Source organism: Malus sylvestris, chromosome 2 (assembly GCF_916048215.2).
Source record: "Malus sylvestris chromosome 2, drMalSylv7.2, whole genome shotgun sequence".
Taxonomy (NCBI): Eukaryota; Viridiplantae; Streptophyta; class Magnoliopsida; order Rosales; family Rosaceae; genus Malus; species Malus sylvestris.
The window spans coordinates 29029425-29050502 of record NC_062261.1 but is presented as its reverse complement, the minus strand read 5'-3'; the positions used below and the strand labels follow the sequence as shown (position 1 = coordinate 29050502).

At 37.5% G+C, this 21078-nt stretch overlaps 2 protein-coding genes across 4 annotated transcripts; both read right to left on the bottom strand.

The window, feature by feature from the left end:
- Positions 1-3193: 3193 nt before the first annotated feature.
- LOC126590924 (uncharacterized) lies at positions 3194-12815 on the bottom strand. 3 transcript variants are annotated; one of them, XM_050256442.1, is made up of 14 exons: positions 12142-12815; positions 10770-10856; positions 9992-10095; positions 9770-9820; positions 8594-8765; positions 8160-8471; positions 7653-7856; positions 7051-7560; positions 6710-6919; positions 6203-6391; positions 5260-5432; positions 4264-4416; positions 4081-4162; positions 3194-4002 (listed from the first exon to the last, which is right to left on the bottom strand). In XM_050256442.1, the coding sequence occupies exons 1-14, from the start codon at positions 12628-12630 to the stop codon at positions 3613-3615; spliced, it is 3126 nt and encodes a 1041-aa protein (XP_050112399.1). In that variant the 5' UTR covers positions 12631-12815; the 3' UTR covers positions 3194-3612. The 3 variants fall into 3 exon arrangements, with proteins under 3 accessions (XP_050112399.1, XP_050112403.1, XP_050112410.1); XM_050256446.1 differs by lacking the exon at positions 12142-12815 and having other exon boundaries at positions 8594-8775; XM_050256453.1 differs by lacking the exon at positions 12142-12815 and having other exon boundaries at positions 8594-8739.
- A 5858-nt stretch (positions 12816-18673) lies between these two features.
- LOC126590951 (uncharacterized) lies at positions 18674-20798 on the bottom strand. The gene is made up of 2 exons (XM_050256474.1): positions 20333-20798; positions 18674-18943 (listed from the first exon to the last, which is right to left on the bottom strand). The coding sequence occupies exons 1-2, from the start codon at positions 20687-20689 to the stop codon at positions 18914-18916; spliced, it is 387 nt and encodes a 128-aa protein (XP_050112431.1). The 5' UTR covers positions 20690-20798; the 3' UTR covers positions 18674-18913.
- Positions 20799-21078: the final 280 nt, after the last annotated feature.

Sequence of the window (21078 nt, the reverse complement as noted above, 5' to 3'; positions counted from 1 at the left end):
AAGTGGAGGGGTTGATTTGACAAAAATACCCTCAAATTAATGGAGTTCTTCACAGAAGGACCAAAATGATTGGAGTGGATAATCTCAGAGACTACTTATATCGATTTTAAATCTCGAAGACTAAAGCGAGGAGTTATGCTAGTCTTAAAGACCATTTTGATTAAAAAGTGCTTAAAATATAGAACAATTCAAATTGCAAACAATTTTCCAGACCCATTGATTGAATGGTCCTAGCCACCATAAAGCCTTAGGCCTCATTTGGTGGCTTGAATATGGGTTAGAGCATCTCCAAGGGTCAAATTTAAAACATCAAATTTCAATCTAATGGCTGACTTGACAATTTGACATAGGGAAGTATTATTGGCACTTCAAAAATCTCATTCCACATTTCTCACAAGTTTATTTTTCTTTCCAAATATAAAAAGTTTGGATTATATAACAAAAATAATAAAAGTTGGGTTGTTTTTGGTTTAAAAATAGTTAAATAATACTTAAATATACTTGCATTTAAGGTAAGGCAAGTGGAATGCCTTTGGAAATAGCAAAAATTATATTTGAATGCAACTTCAAATTTGACATCTCTTTGTCCATATCAGTTTAGCCTTCTTTTCCATGTTAGCTTTGACATCTCAATTTGAGTAAATTGTACGTCATTTGTTATTGTTATATGTCTATGTAGCATTTTTGGCATCTCGTTTGGAGATGGTCTTAATGAGGGCTCTTAGCTAAAATTTGTGGAGGATTTAAAAAAAATAAAAAATCAACTCCAATCATGCTCCCACTTGTAAGTGAATAATCTTAGGTTAGATTTTCGCAAAAGGCAAATTTGAACTAAATTATTATAGCTAATGTGAGGTTAGCTTACTCCCTACACCAGTAAGTATAGACAATGTCGTATGTATTCCAATCATTATCCATGTTTACCTCCTAAGACGGGGAAGGAGAAAGGAGCTTCTAGCCGAAAGATTTATTAATGTACCTTTGCGCATAAGCCAGTACATAAGGATGGCAACGGTTCAGTTTGGGGACGGAAATGTTATATCTATCCCCATAACCACGAAAATTAACCATATTCATAACCATAAATTTACCATCGGAGATTATCTAGAACCATACCCACCGGGTAACAAATATCCCATTAGTTAACGGTTATATTCATCTTCGTAAAAAAAAAAAAAAAACAAATTATATTGATCAAATTGACGCACAATAATTTGGTAGATATTAATTTCGTCATTAAATAACCACATCCAATAATAAAGAACATAACAATGAATGAATTTTGCAGAGTATAAAAAAGGAGTGTTGAATAAAATAGTGATGATGTTGGTTGTTGATATCTCCCATAAGCATGATATTTGGTGCATAATGAATATAGTATAGGGTTCGGTGAATACGATTATATTATATATTAAATATTTATGCGGTGAAAATTGAATATGGTAATAATAGTCTAGGTTCACTCAAATATAAATATAAATATAAAAATTATAAGAATTGTTATTGGCACTCCAAAAATCTCATTTGGCACTCCAAATTTTCTATAATTAGAAAGAAAAATACATTTATGAGAGTGTAGAATGAGATTTTTGGAATGCTAATAACAGTTTCCTTAATTATATTATATATATTATTCGGTTCGGATTCGGATTCAGAGATGAATATGGATTGTGGACCCCTATAAACATACCCAAAACCATAACCGAAGAGTTCACTATTTTTCCTCATACCCATTTTATACCCAAATTTTCATACTCAAATCCGCTCTATTCAGGCGGTTATCCACAGTTATCGAGTTTAACGGTTTGAATTGTCATCCATACTAAAGATATAATTTTCAGGGTCTCTTCAATTATAATGTTGCACGTGCTGCAACGGCTCGTGTTATTTGTACACTGAAAAAGGCTCTTTGCAATTAATGAACATTGTTTCAATATTATTTTAAACAAATAATTAATTTATATTCGCTCATAGTTATTGTGACTCTAAAATACGAAGTATGGTTAAAGTAAATTTTCTTAAAGAGCTTCTAAAAAAAGTTTTTTGATTTTTTTTTTGGGATGTGCTATCCACACACAATTTTTTACTTCTCACACACCCCTTGTTAATTTATGTCCATTGATCTTCTTCAATTCAACTGATCCGCCGGCCGAAAACTAAAAAAGTGTGGGAGAAGTAAAAAATAGTGTGTATATATCACACCTCTTTTGTTTTTTTGTCAAAAGTAATTTTCATTACCAAGAGAACATAAGTACATACAAAAGGGCCTAAATACACTTTAAACACAAAACAAACAGTAAACCCCAACACTAAACGAAAGCCTAACTCGAGGGTAGAGCCCAAAACAGAAAAACACAAAAGCAAACACAGCCCTATAATCAGAAAAATGAAGGCTCCATCTTCCTCCACCAAGCACCACACAAATCGAAACCGCAGCCACCAAAGGAAGAAGCTAGTGGGAAAGAACTTTCCCCTAGCAACAAAGCCTAAAACGACATACAATTGGAAGGTGGTGGTGTGTACACCCAAGCCGAAACTCTATACACCTCCCGAGAAAGTCACGAAATGCGGATGGAAGATATGGTTGCAGAATCGAACATGTGTGAGAATGATGGAGGACAGAAGCAAATAGAAAAGTCATAAGATGTCTGGATTAGAGTCATGGAGGTGGAAAAACTTGAGGGAGAAGAAGAACAAGGAAGGTTGGAAGTGGAACTTTCTGATCAAGGCCGATGCAAGGTTAGATCGAAGGCCGTAAAGGGTGGATTACCAAGAAAAACAAGTCATAAAACATGGGGAAAGCCAATCGCACAGAGAAGGGAAGCAAGACAAAAGAAGAAGAAAAAAGATGACACTGACCCTGGCCACTGCTAGGGCCAGCAGCTGAGCGAGTTGATGGAATTGAGAGCACTCACACACCGGTAAAAAAGTCCTAAACACATCTATAAAACACAGAGAATGATTGAGATGCTCTTACCATACAACATTTCTGCAGTTTTCCCTTCATTCCATCTCTATGTACAACACAATGTGTAACAGGGATGGGCGCGGGTCGGTTTAGCTCGGTGAGCCAAAACCAAAACCAAACCAACTTAGTCGGTTGGGCCAACACAAGACGATAATTAATCTTGTCGAATCTTCTCAACACGAACAATAAAATCGCTGGTTGATTCAGCGTGACAAAAATCAAAAGAAACTGCCAACAACTGCTTTATTTTAATCAAAATTTCCTATCAAAATTGCCAAAAGAATACATGAAGCTGTCAATTTGTGAAAAAGAATTTCAACGAATGTTGTGTGTACTGCTCAAAAACCTGATATCTCTCTGCCACTTCAAATGCGACGGTAAATGCCTCACATGCTAAGTGAGCTGCCATCACTTGGAAAGCTACCGTCTTCCATCCACTTTGAATATCTATATCCGGTCGGAGAAAAATACCTGTAAAATCCGTCTTTCCAGACCATGCTGTCGCTGTTAGAAAGAATAAATCTTATCCTCAATCCTCGAGAGTCCTTTTCGCACTCCACAGTTGAGAAATAGCGTGTTCAGTAGCTGTATCACAATTCGAGTGTGACGGAAACTAGACCATATCAACTAAAAGTATAACCTTTCTATCCTCCAAGTGACCTCTGTCTGTATCCATGCCTCATTCTTTCAAATAATTTTTCTTTTGTTTTCCTTTTCTTGTCCATCTTTAGTCTATATCTCTCTTCCCTCTCCCTCTCATAAATTCCTTGCCAATGCACTTCCCCGGTGAGTGGCCACAACCACAACTCCCTTGGATGATCACCGTCATCTGCAGCTTCTGCTAAATCTTCATCCATACTCTTTAGCAATGTACTATCAAAATACTTAGCCCACATAAATCCTTTCCGTAGCTCAACTGGGTGCTGCTCTTCCAGTGCACCAGACATTGGATCTATAAAAACCATCTTTCGTCCACTATGATAAGCCCAGACATTCACAAGGACTTCTAATACCCGACAGTAACAATGCTTTTTCTGTTGATATTATAAAAAATGTAAGTGACGACTGTTAAACTCCATGTGAGACCAGAAAACGTGATCTAAATAACATACCTCAATTTCTGAAGAACCCAACAAACAAATACTTCTATTGCCAGAATTGGCGTGTAAGGCATCCAGAGAATCAACAAACATCCTGTAGTTTAAATACAAAATTTCAATTATATTAATCATCCGCAAGTTCCTTTTGTCTCAGGAGCTGTAACAGAAAAGCAGAAAATGTTGTGATTAAATTACCGAGAAAACATGACAAACTCAAGGAAGGAACGAGTTGGCATCACCCAACTATGCAAGGCAGACCAGTGACCACCATCTTCTGGCATGGGAGGAAGAGCTTCTGTATTTGAGGGCAAGTTATACATCCAACGAAATGCATCTTCAAAAACATTTCTGCATTCATTTCAAGTGAAAAAAAATCATACTCTATCTTGATGAATTAATGAACTCATTGGCATTTGCTTTATGGATATAAGAAACCTAAATGCCTCATAAATCTGTGTCAATAGATATATGAATTAACGTTTTGCGCATGCAGCCATGCACACATTTTGAGATTGACAATGCCCCCATCATTTGGGTTTGTGAAAAAACAAAATCTCTACGCCTTCGTATTTCTATTTTTGTGCTTGACAATATTAGAGAGTAGTCGGCAGATAAAGAAAATTAACTTTTGTAACCCATGATTCCCATCAGCTTTGTTCACACAGCTTCCAAACTGAGGTCAACTGAACTGAGAATGTTTTAGGGCAGGACACACTAGCAATTGCTAGATTGGTATCTTGGGGTTTTAGAGCTTAAGACCACACGGGAGAAACCAATGTGCCTCAGCCAGACCCACTGAGCTAGCATCAAAGGTAAGTTGTGGTTGGGTTTAGTATACTGTATACCCAAAACTTACTGTATAGAGTAACGCAACTGGACTCATTATTCCGTGGATTTGGTTCTAAGTGTACCATTGGCATTGGATGACAACAGGGAACCTCATTCTCATAAAACCAACATCCATTGTTTAAAAGGACAAATTCTTGTACCGGACAGCCCTATGCAGCCACTGTCCCACCCACCGTGCAAGAGTGGTTGCATACGGCTGCCTCACCAAAGAATTCCTCATTCAAGGAGATATCTCTGTGGAGCATCCAAGCATGGCATCACTTATTAGATTCCCAAACCTTTGACAACAATCACAGTTACAACTCATTCACCAAATTTTCAACTAATATTCCATACAAGTACCTGCAGTGTCCCTCATTTAAGATGTCGCATGAAGACCAAAACGTGAGTGCATCTTTGCTTCCCGTCACTCCACCATTCATGTTCAAGCGTCCCCAAAAGTATATCACATCACCTTTTGTGTTGTCTTGTATAGCTTGTTCCAAAACCCTTTCAGCTTTCTTGGACAAAGCAACCTGCTTTGAAAAACAACGATGAATATGATGGCAAACTAAAGAACAATGCATGCCTACATGCACTTATGAGGTGTTTGATTGACCGGACTAGGACCTGAAATGGGTTATTCAACACCAATATCAGCTTGGACCAGACATGGGGTTAATTAACAACTGATAAGCTGGGACCCTTATGCAGGCTTATTTTGTACCATTTAAAATGAGGGGCCTAAATAGAACCAACCCAACCCCAAGCAAATCCTATGTATCAAAACGTGCCCTAAAGAACAATATTATATGTATACAGAGTGTATATTATACACACACACCCCTGGTCCCCTACATAAATTCATACGTCAATCATTATGTACAAGTTTCAGTATTTGTAGCATATATGTTTCCTTGTAGCTATACTTCGGTTCAATTTATCTGTCACCAAAACCATTCCAAGGAATCTAGAGTTTTGTGTGTCTATATAGGAATGTATGTTTGTAGGCAAACACGAGTCATCCATGCAAAACATGACATAAAAAGTTATATAGCTATTTATGATCCCGATTATTCTATATTTATTCAGAATCTTGTGTTCATCTATTTGCTTGGACGACAAGGATGGCAATTACATGACTATTCTTTGTTGATTTTTTTTTTTTTTTTTTTTTTTTGCAGCGACAATAATTAAACAGAAACCGATTAAATATACAATTTGGACCACTGGACAAGATTGATTGTGGAACTTAAATGAGATTAAACAAATGCTTCTGAATAAAATTACCAAAAATAAGAAATACCTTCCTACCAGCAGCACGCCAAGATTGAAACCCAATCCAAGGTCGCTTATGAACGCTATCCACCTTGTTTGCAATAGCGAACATTCCACCAATCTCACAGAGAATATTGCGATAGTAAGTTTCATTCAATATGGGAAGCCGGTCAACAGCGTCCACATCATCTGATGTTGACCTCTGTGTTCTTTTTGACTACCACATACATGTAGGATAATTGAAAAAACATTAGGCAACTGTTCAGATGTAAGTATTATTTTGAAACTCCAGAAAGAACTGGAGCTTTTGTATTAAAACAAAGTTTCTAGCTGTTAATTAAATGAAAGCATACAGTAAACGCAAGTTTAAAGCTTCTATTGTTGTCCTTACAAGAATGCATCTTAATACAGCATAGGATATAGAAAAGATGATAAGTGTAACCAAGAGAATAGTGAAAATAATGAATCTTGAAGGAATTAAAAAACATACAGCACAAAAAATAAATATAAACAGAAAAAGAAAAAAGGAACTCACAAGGCTTAATCCACGGTACAGAGAGCCATGGTGCAAGAACGGCCAGGTCCCAGACCCACTGTATATCTCATAAATGCATACTGTCTGGCCTGTTCTCTCAAGTTCACCCTCATCCCTCTCATTTGCTTCAAATCTAAGCTTTTCAGCTTTTCGGGCATTACGATATATGTCATCCCATAAACCAGGATCTTTCTCCATTCTTTCTGATAGCTACAAGTAAGAAAAAATGTCCTGTTTCAGATGTCTTTCGAGAATGACCATATTAACATAAAAAGGGAGGGAAAAGAAGAGGCGGAATTGACCTAGAGACACAAGTTCTGTAGTTTCGGGAAATGACATACCTCCTCCATTTCTAACGTCTCATATTCTTCAGAGCTTACAATTTCCTTCAAGAGATCCCAATCTAATTGAGTTGGAATATCTAATGCCGAATCCCAAGTTACATTTTCAGAGATGTTTGGTGAGTAACCAAAACCCAACAAGTCTTCTTCTAGGGCATTAACAACACTAGTGTTTTTCCAGGATGACTGCTCATCAATGTTCAGAATATTTCCTGTTCTGTAATCTATTTCATTCCCTAACAAATTCCACTCCCATGTACCCTGTTCAAGCTGAGAGATTGGCCCTGGCAGCAGAGCATCTGATGGAAAATTTAGCACATTCTCCAAAAGCCTTGCATAACCGGTTATGCATTCTGATGCCAACAAGTTCATAGCAAGCAGCCTTCCAGAAGAAGCAACCATTCGAGCAAATTTAGAAAGTTTCCCATTTGAAATCATAAGTGAGAAAGCACTCATTAAAGCATCAGGATTATGTTTTGGGAAAAATATCATGTGAACTCCATCTACCACCTGTGACATCACAAATAAAAGACAATAAAACAGACACCTTAACTTGTATAAGAAAATTACTGTCAGGACAAAAAGAATTTGAATGAACTCACATATTTCTTCAAGACAAGAAAATCAGGTGCAATAACTGGGATCCCAAAGGTCATGGCACGGATAAGTAATGGCGGAAAACCCTGTACATCTTGTGAAGAACCGTAGAGAACAATGTCAGCCATTAATAACACACTGTTCACATCACCATTCAAGCCATAATGCCGTACAGATCCATGAAGAAGTCCCAGATGTGAAGTAACTTCCTACACGAGAGATCAATGGATCAAAATGACTGAATAAATGCCAGTGCAAGAGTAAAACACGTCAGAAGATTAACCAGATATCACAATGAAATATATAAAGGACATCATTTTCAGTCACCGTTGTCATTCGGTCAGCAACCAGATTCATATCGCAATTTTTTTTTTCAGTTGCCATTAGCCAGAAAAATCATTTGTTGGGAAAATAGAGGCACTTGAATACATTAGATAAGATGCAAGAAGCTCAAATTGTTATGCATACTGGGGCAACAGCATAATCTAGTGGTATCGATTAAGGCTAATTACCTGGAAAGCATCATCAGAGGAATTACCACATAAGAAAACAAATTTAAATGGCTCTCCTGCATCATCCCTCCTTGCATATTTTATTAGCAGTGGCCCTATAGAATGCATTGCCACAGCATAGTCCCATGAAAGCTCATCGTAGAAAAAAGAACTTCCAACAACTACAACCAGCATATCATCTTCACTAAATCCATTTATCTTCCTCAACAGATTCTTGGAGTGGGTTTTTCTGTACCTTTCTGCAGCCCAAACATCTACTGGTGATCCCGGAATGACAAAGAAGTTTCCAGTGTCCAGAACACTATATAACATCTGACACAGGATGGAAGGAAAAAATAAGACAATTTAAGAAACCACAGAACAATCATTTTGCAAAAATAATAAGGAATACAGTGCAACAAAATATTTTAAAAACAAAAGAAGGCAATATCTACCGGCAGAGTGAAATCTGGAAACACGACAACATTAGCTCTGCTAAAAGCACTTTTCCAATGAGAAATAAGATCCTTCAAGCCCATTTCTTCATACACGGGAAGCCGATTTGCAAGTGTATCTTCTTGAATTATCCATATCAGTGGTACTGAACAAAAAGGCTCCTGCATAAGGCTGCATGAATCTAAATCTCACTGATCATAGCAAGTTCAACTGAAGCAACTTTATACATGCATTTCATTATGTGAAAGTACTAGCTTGAGTACGCTTTTACTTTTGGTATACTTAACTATGTTAATCTGCGGTTATAAAAGAAAAAAGACTGAGAAAAGAGAAGGTAGAAAATTCTTTACGAGATCATTTATATTGTTTCTGAAAGAATTAAAGATCGACAAGAAATTAAAAATAGTTAAATGGAGTAGACCATGGGTTAAATTTATAAATAAATAAATAAAACCAAAGCTGATTTAAGTTTACTGCCTCTCATGCCTCATCTCAAATACCTGTCAGTAACCATGTCTTACCCTCAAAATAAAAAAATAAAAATAACAAAGGAATTTATCATAAGTTTGTGGACTTAACAATTAGCTTTAATAATATCTATTGCCTCTTGCCTTGACTCCAACTTCCCAAAAAGTTTTGTATCCAATCTATTGTTTATATTGTTTTACCAAACTTCTCTCTCTTCCCCTCCCTCCTTCCTTGAAATATACCTTTTTTTTATTGGTGTCTATCACTAAAGGAAAGGATTTGAAAAGTTGCTACTATCAATGCTGCAGTTAGTTATAGTTACTCAGTCCAGATCAGGCGATATTGCTTCAAAACACAGGCGTGCTAGTACCAAATATTTGTTGTCTACCCAAAAAACATAACTTATTATAGTACAAACTTTTTATATGCTCTGTAAATCCATAACCACTACTAACATCTATTCCGAACTCCACGTGGTAACACAAAACATATATTAGACACATTCTTAGCAACTTCCACGTTTTGTATTTTCTCCCATGTTGGGTTGCAATAAAATGAATAACAAATCAGTCTAAACATATGATCAACCAACCAGTGAAAATACTTTGGGTTTATGAGATGGGATATGAATCGATCCATGGTCATGTAGGTAGTGCATGCAAAAGAAATCCTCAAAGGACCATAGAAGGACTGTCATACAAACCCACCTTGAAATGGATTCTTTTGCTTCCAGTGAGTCAGCAATAACACCTCCAAAACTGTAGAAAGTAACAGGTGTCAATATCTTGCCAAGTAAACCAACCAAGGGTAAGGGTAAATTTTGAAGTTACATGAGCATCAACAAATTTTGAAGACTTTCTGTCCAATTAAAAATAACAAAACAAAAATTAGGGTAAAAACCCCAAATACAAAATAAGAGGCGAACGTACATTGACCAATCAATAAGCCCATAACTCTCCGGAGCTAAAATGGAAATCTGGCCATTAAATTGCTCCCACATTTTATGTGCTTTACCATTCGCTACAGAAAAAATCTGTTACATAGACATTGCAAGAGCACATAAGTAGCAGTTGAGTACACAGGTACTTATTTCTATGAATGACTTGATTTAGTAACACAATTAATTTGCACTTCTACTTCCTTTTCCCATACAAATGAGCAGCATATGCTACTAAGATATCAGGATCCACTTTATCCCCCTTGTAATCCTTAAGAACCCTCGCATCTTGTTCTATCCACACCACCCAAATACAACCATCACACACTGCAATTCCATAAAAATTTTGCGTTCTTCCAATCCATTAGCAAAATGTCCTCAATTAGCAAAGAAATACATGAAAATTTGTTTTCTTTGGGGCATTGTTGTGGGCATCATTTTCCTGTGAAATTCCAAAATCGGCCTTTCTTCTTTATTCATGGGGATTGGAAGGCAGCTGTATCTTAATCCTACGATATTGTTTAGTTTAACCATTTTGCAATTATAATTTGATAAACTGACGGAAGTTATATGCATGGTTCTAGCACATGGATAAAAGTGCTTGTTTATTTATCTTCAGAAAACAGCTTGTTCCCTAAGTTTGGACCTCTCTGTTCTGCATTCACATTTAACTTACTAACGCTATCGCTTGAATAAAAATAAATAAAAATATTTTGTTTCTCATCAGATGGAAAAACAAAATTATGAGCACATTTGCACTAAGAACTGACCTTAAGTTCATAACCCAGTTTCTTGATATTCTTCATCACAGTAATCAACATCAAAGATTGTGGATCTTTCTTCATGTTTCCCAAGATCTGACAAGTATCAAAAGTAGGCACAACCAAAAGTGAAAATCAACTCAGTGCATAAAACTTGTTAAATTAAGATAAGATTGCCTACTATGGTGAGTATGGTAGCCAATGATATTGAGGCACACATCTCCATATTCTAATTAGTATATGAAAATAAAGATTTAACCATGACAGGCAGCTTCAAGATACTTCTAACATCCATATATTTACATTCACAAGAAAATTGCATATACAATAAACATAGAAAGAGAGGACCAGATGTCTTAAACAAAGAAGAATGGCATATGAGATGAACACAAAGATCAAGCTTGCACATAACCATTAGCCACTCTATGCTTTAATACGAGGCAGCATTGTGACCATACAGAGATCAAACGGAGTGTTTTCCAATAAATAATACTGGTCCTGTGAGTTACTAGAAGAGAATTACTAGTTATTAGAAGAAAATACTGAAAGCCCCTTACAGTACGGTAAACCAGCTAGCTCAGCTTCAAGCAGCCAAATTATTGAGACCAATAGATTTAGCCTATTTATCAAAACAGGGTTTACCAGAAACATACAGTCCAATATGTCATCCAGCCGGAAAAAAAAAAGGTCTGAGGAGTTGGAATTCTTCGTGCAATGAAAATTAGTTTTTCATTGCAAAATCTCCTTATTCTTGGAGGGCATCTGCTGCCTCAGAGTTTCAAGAGTTGGCCTTTTCTGCTATCCACACCTCATAAATTTGTAATTAAATACATCCCCGAAAACTGTCCTTCCACACGACACAATCAAACCAAACTAGCATGCCAGGACATGTTGCACCCCCTCCTTCATAGGCTTTTTTAAAGATTCAAGTAATACGGGTGGCATTCAAATATCTCTCCAAAATGAAAATATTACTACCCAAACACCTCATTTACCATTCTCATATAGTACATTCTGATAGCATCAGCCTCTGCTGATAGCTCCAATTAATCTCTACCCCATTGCAACAAAATTTTCTCCATTGTAACCGATCCTAACACCATGAAATAATCCCTCCTATATCATTAGAGAAAATCGTACATCGGAACCATAAAATACATGTTTTACAGCTAGGGAAGATTAAAATCCTACTTTCCTTTTTGGCCAGAATCAAAAATCTAGTTTACCAGCTCCAGATATGCTCCCATTGTCCAAAAGTGCTCAATTAAAAGACCACAAGCACACTTTGATAAACACGATTACTACGAAATGTAATTTCAAATTTCAAATTCATAACAAACAATCCAGATTTAGGCAAATGCAGCAAGCAAATAACACTCACAAGAGCAAGCCTTGGCGGTCGAACACCAATCCTCGCCTCATTTCGAGCCCGATCAAGCCCATCACCCTCCACGACCCTCTTCGAAACCCTCCCAGGCATAAACCTCAAGGTGCTCCCAAACTTCAAGCCTTCCCTGAGCAAGCGCCCTCTCTCACTCCCTTGCCTGAAGACCAAGGTCATGGAGCTCTGCAACAGCATCGTGGCCACGGCGAACACAAAGAGCGCGAAGACGAGGACCACGTAGAACGCCGACTTTCCTTTGAAAGGAAAAAGCCAGAGCAAGCCCTTGCGATAGAAGCGGTGGTGCGATCTCGGCGGGGCGCGAGGGAAAGGTTGTCGATCCGTCAAGACGTCCCTGGGTCGGTCTCTCTGGTGGCTAGGGTTAGGGTTCCGCTTGAAGGGAAAGCGATCGCGAATCGAGTGGAAGCCGAGATCGGTACCACCATTGTCGTCGAGGATAGCTGGAGGAGACGATGTGTTCCGGCCCATTGCAAGCACTTAAAATTGTTCTTTTATCCTCGTAGGCTATTTTCCCGGCAAAGTGACGAGAAGCAGCCTCCGAGAGAGAGAGAAAGTAAAGGAGGCGATGGTGGGGTGCTGGTGCGATGTGGCATGGACATGGAGAGAGAGAGATATATATATATATATAGAGAGAGAGAGAGAGAGAGACAGAGACAGAGAGAGAGACAGAGATTCTACCTTCGACGAGTTGAGGGACGGCCTCACCGGTGTTAATAGTGGGCCATTTGGCTTCTAGTTGCATGTTAAATCATCGTTGGACTTGATGGATCAAGTCCCATTGATACTTTACTTCATGTGATGGCTACAAAGCCCAATACTAAGTTAAGGTTCAATTCAAAACTTCTTCGTATGACTAATTAACTTTTAGTCAATAAACAATCAAATTATTTAAGATTTTTATTACAAATGGTTTTTGAAATTGACCCACACTATCAAGATGATTCTTGGAATTGAAAATCGATTAATGTAATCCTTAAAAAAATGTCTCAAATTAATTTGGTATTTCCGTCACAATTATGTCAAATATTCTGTTATATGCTTATGTGGCACATAAACGGGATCCCACAAGATTTACAAGTTTTTATCGCAAATGGTACCTAAAATTAATCTACACCATCAAGATGGTCCATAGAATTAAAAATCGATCAATGTAGTTCTTGAAAAGAGGTGTCACAAATCAATATAGTCATTCTATCATATTTTTTTCAAAAATGTTGTTATGTTCTTATGTGGGTTTAATAATTTAATATTTAATTAAAAAGGGTTGTCAAAATACCTTTTTGAACAACAGGATTATCTCAAGGCAGAGCTCGTCGTTCTCCGTATTGCCAAGATCACCGGGGGAGTGCCCAACAAGCTCTCCAAGTTTAAGATTGTGAGGATGTCAATCACCAAAATATTAACAGGATGTCACAAAAGTCGACGTCTATCTAAGGCATAACTAAAGGTATTCCCAATTCGGTGAAGGTGTCGAAAGATGTCAATATGAGTGTCTTGAGATTTTGTTTTTCAAAGAAGAGACAACGAAGGCTACCATAGATGGAGGTAGAGGGATGTGGGTTGGATCAGAGGTGATTCCGGGACTAGGTTACTGGGTTGACAACTTTTTTTAATTAATTATTAAATTATTAAACCTATTTTTGGAAAAATTGTGACAGTAACACCACATTGGTTTGAGACACTTATTTCTAGGACTACATTGATTGATAAACATTTTTGGGGACCATTTGTGACAAAAAAAAAAAACTATTTTTATGGGACCCATTTATGTGCCGCATCAGCACGTAATAGAACTTTTGGAAGAATTGTGACGGATGAACCACATTAATTTGCAACACCTATTTTCAAGGACTACATTGATCAATTTTCAATTTCAATGACCATCTTGATGTTGTGGGTCAATTTCTGGGACCATTTGTGATAAAAACTCAATTATTTATTTGCACTTACTCAACTTCGTTGTACTTTAATCTCTACCTACACGGTATACGATCCATTGAGTTTTATTTAGCAGGACAATGGACGATTAGAACTCTTACTAATTGATTGTGAATTGAAACTTACTTTTCAATTTTTTCTTTAATGAAGATTGGTGATTTCTAATCTTCAAAACTTTCACAAGTCATGAGTGACACCTAGCAGTATGTCATGGCTAACCAAAACTAAGCAGAAGATGCAAAGAACCTATTCCAACTACCTATTCAGTTGGAATTGCAATGCAATAGTCCTTTTCTATATCAATACTCTTGATCACATTGTTGAGTTGATAGTTTATTCATGTCTACTATTTAATGTAATTCTTTTATGTAAGGTGTGAACTGCACTTTGCGCGCCTTACATGCGGACAAAATATGATCAGTTGGATCTAATCTTAACGGTCGAAAACAAATCAATCATAACAATCTAAGGGTGAAACTTGATCATAAATGATCCATCATTAAATCTAAAATAGGACCCGATGACAATTAATCTCCCACTTTTGCAAATGATTTCAAAAAATTTGCAGTCGACTTCCTTCCCGTTCGAAACTCAATCGAAGTTGTCTAGTGCTTGTTGTATCCGGCCCGACGTTAGAAACTCACTCAACTTCCACACCGTGTGTTCAAAACTAAGGCGAAGTTGGTTTGAATTTTTTTCAATCAGTTCGACAAAAAGAACGTGGTGCTTGCTTCCTTCGAGTCGCGTTCTAAGTCCTTGCACAATACTCGACGCCATACTTCATTCCCCCAAGTCAATTTGAAATTTGGTGAGTTTGAAAATTTGGAACCCTAGAAATAACTATTGTTATTTCTGTTAAATTTGATTAATTAATTTTTTGGAAATCTTATCCCTGGATTTCACTGTTCAATGATCTTACCTCGCAATTTTGTCAAATTATTTTAATTTCATTAATTTTGGATTTTTGGTTTCTTAGTTAAAGTTTGATTTTCCATAAGTAGCTATAAAAATCCGTTGACCCTTCGGAGTTACTCTTAGTATTTTTGGATAAAGTTCGATCCGACGAACGCATATGCAAAAATCATTTGCGAAACGGGGTTAAAACGTAGGAGAAATAAGTAAGGAAATCAAGGATATTTTTGTAAATTGGATCTTCTATAAATAGAAGGTTCCAGATTGTTGGAAGGGGGACCTGGCCATTTTTAGAAAAACAACCCAGTTGCACAACTCGGATCACAAGTCGGACCCGCGACATTGAACCAGTTTCTAGGCAACTTTTCCGACGGCTTTCTGGCCAACGCTGGTGGCTTCAAGCGGCGCCACCACCTGGTAACAACTCAGCGCCACCCCACGATCATTTCCCACCCAGGATTCTCAAAGTTTGACCGTCGTACAAGGCGCATCGACGCTCGACGTTTTCCAGATTTTTGATGATGGGGATTGGCCCCTTTTTCAGCCACCCTGACAACACTCACCACCACCATTCGACAACTCTTGGTCCCAAGAACAAAATACAAGCTACAGATTAGATGTTGAATCTCCGACGAGTCCATGGCGAAGTACACTATTTTCTGGCAATCTTCGAGGTTCTCCGGCCAGTGTTGCACTTTGGCAGAGGTATAAAAATTGTTGTACTCTTCACAAGCTTCATTTTGACATACACGTTGCCTGAAGACTTGATGTCCCTGCTTCTTAATTTTTACACGCTCAAGTGGAGTGTTGTAGTTAATATTGGTTAGGAATGTGATTAGTAAACTAGTGGCTCGTTTACTAATCCGTAATCAGAATGAGGGGAATTGAATTGAAGATTAATTGAATTGATAAGGAGTTGGAATGAGGTGGTGTCACAATCGGATTCCTGTTTAAGTTGTTTACCAAAATTTAGTAGAATCAAAGTATGATTGATATTAATTCATATAAGATGTTTACTAATTCACTTCATCGGAATATAAACTAATGTGATTACTCAAATGCCCCTATTCTAAGTAAATAATATTTATGCCAATAATTCTTTTCTTTGTGTTTTTAGTAAAACTCTAATTCTTTTGTATTGTTTAAAACATTGTGAGAAAAGCTTTAAAACACACCATTAATTATCTTTCAGTTTTATTTTTGAATTAAGTATCTAAAACTCCCCAACCTTTTAGTGTCATTCTAAATTGGTTTCAACATTTTTAAACATTCCAAACTGGTACCTAACCTATTGAAAATGTCACATTCGTCAAGCCTCACTTAATATTAACATAGATTATATTCAAAACCCATCAATTGGGTATATCAAGGTCAACATTAATATTAGTTAGCTCAAAATCTACATTTCAAACATAGATTATATAATATAGAACCCCATGATCAAATAAGTATTGATTGAATTGAAAATGAACTTAAATTGAAATTACATTAGGAGGGCAACCTCCTAACAAAGAAAAGAGTTAAGGATTCAGTTAGGGTTTCAAGGAGCTTGTTTCTACTCATATGATTTCCTCATTCGCCGATTTCTCAGCTCGTAAAGCCAGTTCTTCTTTGTGGGAGGTGAAGATGGTGGTGGTTACATCATGATAGTCATAGCATTTCAGCAATATCCATGATCTTCTTCTCAATTTTGGTGACTTGAGTTATAGGTGGAGTTGGTGGTTTTGTGTTGGGTTTGGAGGTGATGGCATGATGTGGTGATGGTGATTGTTAGTTGGTGGAGGTTATGCTTCCATGACTTTCTATAATTTTGGAGACAAAGTAAGCTCTAGCTAATTTAACAGATTTTTAACTGGGACTTAACGGATATGACATTCTCAATAAGTTTGGTACTTGTTTGGAATGTTTAAAAATGTTGAGACCAATTTGAAATGACATTAAAAGGTTGGGGAGTTTTAGGTACTTAATCCTTTTCTTTCGTGGAATTATCTTTTAGTTATAAACCTAGCAAAACACAACAAAAATCTAACATCACCCTCCCCTAATCGAGCCATGCAGTCACTTTTCATCTATTTAGATTTGAGCGTTCATTGTTTAAGATCATACGGTAAGGGCGATCTTTGCTGTGAGAGAAACAAATACAGAGGGGAGGGACTGCTCAAGGTGTATTTTGGGTAGAAAACTTTGATTCCTAATGGAGCCTTGTACCCAGAGTCCAAATACCACCTCTTTATAGGTAATCCAATTCCGGGAAATTTAGGAACTGAACTATGGATGATGGGTGGACCCCACCTAATTTCTGATTTCCCTAAATGCTAGTAAACACTGGAATGTTTTGGGAGGAATGCAATTCCGTTCTCCCCATTCAAACCCTGATTGGTAAACACGCCACAGATGTAGAATCCAATAGTATTTGGAGATAAAATCTCTTTATGACCTGTATCACTTGTAGTTGTAGGGAAAGTAATGCCCATCTTATTTAATATAAATAAGGGCATAAGACCACATGAGAGAAGAACAATTCAGAAAGCCCTCCCCTCTCTCTCTAAATTTTTCCTTTCAACATGTTTAAACTATAAAAGAGTCTAGTTTCTTTCATATAGCCAATGTAATGACAAAGACATTCTTAGAGAAAACACACTTATCCTTTATTGGAGGGGTTGAGGGGACGGTGGTGAACAATTTATAAACATTGCAATTGTAGTTTAGGCTAGGCTAATTGGCAATACAGTCCATCCGCCCTCTTGCACCCCAAATCGAAATCGAATGCCTTTTTTCAATTTTTTATTTTTATTGTGACGGTGGTGGTGGTGGTGGTGGTGATGGTGGAGGCATGCTACTCTCCTACTGGTAAGTTAGAACATCGCCTCCTTAATTGTCCAGGCTCAGTTTTTCTCTTTGTTAGTTTGAAAAAAGTTTGGAATTGGAAAGCCATCGACCTTCTTGTGTAGTGGGTCATTGAGCTAAAATTGTAGGGTAAGTTTCTCAAAGCTCAATACTCTTGGACCAAGATGATTCATCCAAAGCTCAAACAAATCACTTATTGAGATGCCGAGAGCGCAATATGTACATTGTTGACAGCTTCCGCTCACTCACTCATCGTGGGATCTGCCACTTCGAAAAACCTAGGTGCCATTTCGGGTTAACGACTATCGAATGATGATCCTCTCCGGATCCTTTTTATAAGCATCATAGGGACCCTCACATCTTATTCGTTCATCATACATTATGCGGCCAACTTTCGTTACGTACTGTTTGTGTTTAATTTTAATTAAGAAAATTCAAAATAATTTTTTACCGCACGATGTACGATGAATGGACAGTATGTGAGAATCCCTAGGATCCTCACAAAGGATCCAGATGGGATCCAAATCCATGGCTGTCCTTGTGAGTATTGGGGTATTGGGTTGCAAGTGTATGGAGAAATAAGTAAATCATCCTGGATGCTCATAGCAACTGTTTGGGATTCTATGTCATAAGCTAAAGCAATTCGGTGGTACAAAAAATTTGAGAGCACATGGAAACATTTCATCAAAACATACATATGCAAAATTGTTTTGTTGTTAACACTGAGCACGATGGTGAGTTGATTAGGCGAACTCACGCGTGTGCTTCTGCAAGCTGCGAAGAATGTTATAATGACAATAAGAACCAACCAAAGTGTCAAAAACAGAAAAGATGGTTCATAACATCCTCAATTCATACTCCAAGCAAGGATTCAACATTAACTAAATATATCAAACGCCTCTGCATTGCAGCAAAAACACAAGAAGACAGAATTGTCTAAATTCCAACTCCAATACACCTCTCTTTTCCTAATGAAACATTGAATGGAAATATAGCAGACCTGGCTACTTTAAGCGTCGTTCCCCAGTAATATATTTGATCAAACAATCACAGGTTACTGCTTTTTCTCTTCCGCTTTCTTCGGCTGAAAGAAACAACAAAATGGAACCATGAGGAAAATAATATAGTATAACAAGTAAATCCTTCTAGGCCTGAAGGTGAAAGATCAATTAAGATAATCAAAAGAGTGGTGTTCAATCCTTCTATATAAAAGCAAAGGTAGGATGCAGATGCAAAAGGCTATGGAATTGTCTTTCAAATGCATCGAAAGGCGCACACATGAACACATACAAAATGCAAGAAACATAAAATTGAAGTCCCCTTGGCACTATAAGGAAATGCCGACAAAGCATTTGGTGGCCTTAATCCATATTGACCAATTTTGACAGACAAATAAGGATTTGGATATGAACAGGTGATGCAACAACTATGATTCGATGTGAAGAGGTGATGATTGGGATTCTTTTTGGATAACAAATCCCAACATCCCTGTTCCCAAATTCTTGCTTCATCTTGGAAATGATGGTAAAGTAGATCAAGTAGTAAGGAAAGGCCAGTGAAGCCAATCCTGAACTTTAACGCAGAACCAAAGTGAAGGCATATATGAACATGGGTGGGTAAACAAAAAAGCAATGAGATACCATCATGAGTCATAAGTTTTCCCATTTCAGAAAAAAAACGACCATGATTGTACTATTATTATCAAAATCCACAAGCATATCAGTCACGAATGGAAGCTTGAACAAGTCATGAGATGAAAGAAAAAGTATGTAAAAACTTATACCACCTTTATCTTATTGAATACGGCTTACAGGTGACAAAAACCCAGCACAATGACACCAAAGACTGACCCAACGCTTTCGGAAATCATGATTTGTTTGCAATTTTGAAAACAAACCTTAAAGAAAATGCTATAAAAGTGTCAGTATCAGTGTCAAAACTGCCATAATTTGGAATTATATTTCCGGGGTTCAAAAATTGGATATTTTTCAAGTTTTAATTACAATTTTCTTTCATTTCATCTGAAATTCAGCAACAGACAGTCACCAAACGGAAAATGGGAAAATTAAAAGAAGCCCAACGAATCTTTTCATCGATCAACCGAATGATTATAAATGCAGCTGGGAGTCAGTTGTGAGTAACTAAGTGAAGAAATTCAGTGTGAAAAACATACACTACAACGTGTGATGTGTGTGTGTGTGTATGCTTAGAAAAGGTCGGATTTGAAGAGGAAAAATCAACAGAGATGTAAAAGGATCATTATGCACTGCAGGCAGCAAGGATAGCAATCAACAATGGTGATAACATATACACCAATCAAAAGAATAGCATAATTACAAGTTTCAATCAATGCACGTTACATGTTCGACGAAATGCCAGACAGAAGAAGCATACATTCGCTAACACAAAAAGCCCTTACCCCTCCCTTAGCCCTTAGCCCTTCGAGAGAGAATTAAAATGTAAACTCTTTTACCTTGGTGCCGGGGGCCGGTTGGTGGAGCTCGTCGGCGGGGATTATAACGGGCCAGGACTCGCCGGCGTCGCGGAACATCTGCTCGGTCTCGAGGCTCTGACCCTTTTCAAGGATCATGTTGCGGATGTCCTGGGCGGGAGTGGCGGTGGCGTCGTAGACCTGCTCGACGCCGTTGACGAAGGTGACGGTGATCTTGGGGGGCTGGTCGTCGGTGCGGCGCTTGACTTGGACGGCGCAGGAGGGGTTGGACTCCTTGGCCTTGCGGGCGTTGCACTGCGCCAGGAACTCCAGACACGAGGCCGTTCGGGGGTCCAAGGCATTGAACTCGATCCTCACTCTCGATAGGAACTTCAACATGATTTCTGACTGATTCTCTGTTTGTTTCTTTGTTTGGTTACTCGAGAGTGAAGGGCACTAGACGATTGTTCCGTACGCTACAGCCCAATCAAACCACTCTCAACACCTATTAATTAAATTAAGGGTAAAAGACTGTTTACCACCCTCATGTTTTGTGGTTTTCAACATTTAGTACATCAAGTAGGTTTTCAACATTTAGTACATCAAGTTTTTTTTGTCCCAGAGTCATACCTAAAGTGTAAATTTTGGGACAGTCTCATACATCTGTTAATCAAACTGTGAGTTCTCCCGTTAAGTGATGACATGGCGCCCTGATTGGACGCCACGTGTCATTAAAAAAATAAAAAATTTATTTAAATAAAAATAATATTAAAAAATATTTAAATAAT

Coding starts and splice junctions, on each gene's coding strand:
- LOC126590924 (XM_050256442.1), bottom strand. CDS start 12,630: ATGGGCCGGAACACATCGTCTCCTCCAGCTATCCTCGACGACAATGGT. Junction 6,920..7,050: donor AGACGTTAGAAATGGAGGAG/GTATGTCATTTC, acceptor TCTTACTTGTAG/CTATCAGAAAGAATGGAGAA. Junction 4,163..4,263: donor GAGTTTGTCATGTTTTCTCG/GTAATTTAATCA, acceptor TTTAAACTACAG/GATGTTTGTTGATTCTCTGG.
- LOC126590951 (XM_050256474.1), bottom strand. CDS start 20,689: ATGTTGAAGTTCCTATCGAGAGTGAGGATCGAGTTCAATGCCTTGGAC. Junction 18,944..20,332: donor AACCGGCCCCCGGCACCAAG/GTAAAAGAGTTT, acceptor TGTTTCTTTCAG/CCGAAGAAAGCGGAAGAGAA.